The sequence below is a fragment of the Anarrhichthys ocellatus genome, unplaced genomic scaffold (assembly GCF_004355925.1).
Source record: "Anarrhichthys ocellatus isolate YVR2014 unplaced genomic scaffold, GSC_Weel_1.0 scaffold2861, whole genome shotgun sequence".
In the NCBI taxonomy this organism is placed as follows: Eukaryota; Metazoa; Chordata; class Actinopteri; order Perciformes; family Anarhichadidae; genus Anarrhichthys; species Anarrhichthys ocellatus.
In genome coordinates, this window is record NW_022282835.1 from 2,501 (window position 1) to 6,693 (window position 4,193).

The 4,193-nt window shown below is 46.7% G+C and overlaps 1 protein-coding gene across 1 annotated transcript in view; it reads right to left on the reverse strand.

Annotated features, from left to right (window-relative positions):
- LOC116378599 (leucine-rich repeat neuronal protein 1-like) overlaps nucleotides 1–3,213 on the reverse strand; it is a gene marked incomplete at its 3' end in the record, with an annotated part of 5,263 nt that extends 2,050 nt beyond the window's left edge. Inside the window, exons 1-5 of the mRNA XM_031840495.1 lie at nucleotides 2,941–3,213; nucleotides 1,643–1,790; nucleotides 1,417–1,562; nucleotides 1,227–1,328; nucleotides 763–947 (exon numbers count right to left, since the gene is read on the reverse strand). Of these exons, the coding sequence (XP_031696355.1) occupies nucleotides 763–947; nucleotides 1,227–1,328; nucleotides 1,417–1,562; nucleotides 1,643–1,721 (512 nt within the window). The remainder of the gene's footprint in view (nucleotides 1–762; nucleotides 948–1,226; nucleotides 1,329–1,416; nucleotides 1,563–1,642; nucleotides 1,791–2,940) is intronic.
- Nucleotides 3,214–4,193: the final 980 nt, after the last annotated feature.

The window sequence follows — 4,193 nt, forward strand, 5'->3', positions numbered from 1 at the left end:
ATGACCTTAAAATAACCCATTTAAGGTAATGGGGACGATCTATGGTTCCTGTAAGAGGTTGGACATTGAGGTGGATCTAAGAGTCTTCTAGCTCTTTAGGTTCCTTTTGGTGGTTTCTCTGGTCACTGAGGGGGTTCTAGTGGTTCTTTAGAGGGTTGTAATGATTATTCCAGAGGTTCTATATGACCATAACAAAATCCTTTTATCTACCTGGAACGTTCTAAGGGTCATTGAGGTAGATCTAACGGTTATTTTGCTCTTGAGGATCTTTTAGGTGGTTCCTCTGGTCTTAAAGTGGTTCTAGTCATCACTGAAAATGTTATATGGGTGATTTTGATAGTTCTAGGGGTCTTTTGGGACGTCTTGGAACATCTAGAGTTCCTTTCGGTCATGCCTGTGGTCACTTAGGTGGGAACCTGTGGGTATTTCTAGTGGTCCCTGGGAAGGGTTTGGTGTTCTTTCAGGGGGTTCTATGGATCCTTTAAATGGTTCTGATGGTCATGTAGGAGGTCATAGTGGTCATTGAGGGAGTTGTGGAGGTTCTGTACTTGGTACTAGTGCTCCTTTGTGAGGTTTAGGTGGTTTTAATGTTCTTAAAGTGGTCCTAGTGGTCATTTAGGAGATTCTGTGGGTCCCTAAGGTGGTTTTGTGGTTACTGTCTAGGGATCATTTAGGTGGTTCTAGGGAGGATCTAGTTATCACTGAGGAGGTTCTACGTGTCGTTCTAGTGATATTTTAGAAGGTCAAAGAAGAAGAAGTTACCGCAGCAGGTTGTTGAGTCCAGCAAAGGCTTTGGGTTCGATGGAGGAGATGTGGTTGTGGTTGATGTAGAGCTCCTCCAGACTGGAAAGGTTCCTCAGACTGAAGTCCTCCAACTCCTGAATGTGGTTCTCCTCCAGGTACAGAGTCACCAACTGACCCAGAGAGGACAGACCCATAGAGCTCACCTGGACAAAGAGAGACACCAGTTTTTATGGAACTTTGAGCACCAAGGCATCACTGTTTTATTTATGTAATAATGGAGGAGAACATGGATTAGAACATGGACGAGAAGATGGACGAGAATTTGGAGGAGAACGTGGAGGAGAACGTGAGGATATAGACAAGAACATTGAGGAGAACATTAAGGAGACCGTGGAGGAGAACGTGGAGAAGAACGTGGAGAAGAGCATGGAGAAGAACGTGCAAGAGAACGTGCAGGAGAACGTGTAGTAGACTTGTGTTACCTGGGTGAAGTGGTTCTGGGACAGGTCCAGTTCTGTCAGGTTGGTCAGACTCTGGAGTTCCGTGTTGATGGAGGAGATGTTGTTACTCTGCAGCAGCAGAACCTGAAACGTATTGAAACACAGAGTTACAGTATTATCATCAATAAATATGATTATTATAATTATCACCATTCTCTCTGTGATAGGTCACCTGAGTGTCAGAGGAGACGTTGACTGGTACTCGGTGCAGGTGCAGCTCGTTACAGTCCACGGTTCTGGCCTGGTGGTACACGGACTGCGGCGTGTACCAGGGTCTGGTCTCACACACACACTGCAGAGGACACAGCACAGCGCCACCTACAGAACACAACACACACAGCTCAGGATCCACATCAACCTCCACCTGTCCGTCTGAAGTTTAAAGAATCGCTCTTTACCCTGACTGGCCCCGCCCACTCCAGCACACACTGATGATGTCACCACGCAGAGGACGGCGAAAAAGGCCACATATCTCATGATGCACTGCAACTGACGTGTTGGTTGAACTTCCTGCTGAAGGTCAGAGGAGGTGGGTCACATCTACAGCTGGATGGAAACACACAGGAAGTGATATCATTAAGATGTCATAAGTTAAGTTGAGACAACTAAACTTTTCATCATCATCATCATCATTTGCATCACCATGAAGTAATTCCATGTGGATATTTCTTCAATACATATATCATCATCAGCTCCTCCTCGGCAGAGGACGCTCAGTGAGCCATGTGTTCTGGAGTTCAGAAGCGTTTTGACATCGATCTTTAAATCTTTGAGGTTTTGTTGGACAACAGAGACACGTGTTGTCGTTTGTGTCTTTATGTTGCTTGTTCAGAAGGTAGTTTCCTTTTGAAGCCTTTCCATCACCGATGACATTCCACTCTTGTTCTTCTTCAGTGGCATCACATCTTAATTCTGTGGGTTCAGTTTCAACAGTGTCTCGATGCATTTCATCCATTTTCAACAAATTGTTTAATGAGAGGCGCTTCCACGCTGCGCTATGTTGAGAGCAGCACGCACAGCCTGTGCACTTTGTTTGTCCACACACACACACACTCGTGATCACGTGACAAGTTGAGCTTTTCCTTCTATTTGCATGACATCATAGAAATTGATCATAACGATCATCACGTGACCCCTCGGAGCACCCCGCTGCCGCGCGCACAGCCGTCAAACGAGCCGTTCAAAGCTCCGCAGATTCTGTACGGACCGGGACCTCCTTCGCCCGGTGTCCGGGTTCTCCTTCCTGTCCGTGGTGATGATCGACCCGCCCGGATGGCCACTGCAGCGCTACCTTCCAGGTGTGTGTGTCCAGGTGTCCAAGTTTTTACCGCAAGTAAGACACAGCAGAGGGAGACCCGGAGGTTCTATCGGATCATCGGAACCCTGATAAACAGGAACCTCCCCCACTATGAAGAGCTGATCTCTTTGTGAGGCTCGATCATCTCGAGATGTTCGACTAGAGTCAGCTGCTGGGTGATGCGTTCAGGGACATTCGTATAATAGATATTCATATTATTCTAACAGCAGCGCACAGCGATCGGAACGTGTTTTAAACTCACGGTATTTAACCGAATTATTGATATAATGATAATAATTATTATTATAAATAATAGTATTAATAATAACAACAATAATCTCCTGCAGAGCCCCGCGCGGTCCCGTCTCTCTGCTGGAGGACAGACGCCCATGTTCTCACCTTGTTCCTCCTCCTGCTCCGCCGCTCCGAGGATCACCGGCCGGGCAGAGTCTCACTGAGTCGGCAAAGTCCGGTAGAGACCAACGGGGTACGGTCGTAGCCGGTATCGGGTCTTCGGTCTCCGGTTGATTCGGGTCTCGTTGATCCAGATGAGTCCCGCTGTCTGTCTCCCCTTTTATCTGAAGGCCCCCCCCCCCCCAACCCCCGTCCTCTATCAGGTCCGCAGCATTACTCGGGATCAGCCAATGAGCTTTATAGGCCACCGGGCGACGGACCAATCAGAGCTCGGATGCTGCACAGAGGCGATGGAGGGGGGGGGGGGGAGATCTACTGAGATGACGTAATGCTCCAGATTCTGTGATGACGCTCTGAGTTCTTCTCTCTTCAGTCTCAGAGTTGATGTCACTGAAGAGCAACTAACTACACGACCCAGTGTTGGCTGGTCCATAGAGGGCGCAATAAATACAATAAATAATAATAATAATAAACTGTACAAATTGTCAATATTTGTGTTTTTGAAAGATGGAATCACCAGTAATATGTGTAAAATATGATATCTGCGGTAAATATATGCTTTTCTTGCACGTCCTCTCCGCGCGTGCACGTCCTCTCCGTGCGTGCACGTCTCAGCAGCTCTGGGGCGCTGGAGAAACTGGCCAAAAGAGGCGGGACTATGAAGCAGTTTAGCCAACTGCTACTTAAAGATATAAATGTGTGACATACAATTTAGCCAATCAGCGTCCTCAAATAGATTCAGCTTGGGGCAGAATCGATTCTCTTTTCATTCCTGCATAATTTGCCTAAAACGCCTATCCACCGCGTACCCAAAGTAAACTGACAGCTGTTATTGAACCATTGGGAGTACATGTGTGGTTTTAGTCTTTATTGAAAGGCAACACTCTGAAGTTTCTTCACAATCAGTCAGAATCACTGTAAATGCTATTAGCATTGAGCTAACGCGCTATCAGTACAGTGAAAGAGAAGCATTTTACTTCCGCCTAGATTTGTTTTGGCCAACAGATGGCAGCAGCTATCTATGGCTGGGACTGACGGGCCTGAAGAGACTCTCCTTCCAGCAGCCAACAGTCAGGACCCCGACTGTAAGTTAAAATTTGATATCAATACGACAGAAAACTTGTACGTGGTTCACTAAGAGTGCGCGCGTCACCACGTCAACATGCATATACTGCTATAAACTACGTGTTGGAAATGCAAACTATATTTTATTTATGTCGATGTATGGTTAACTACAT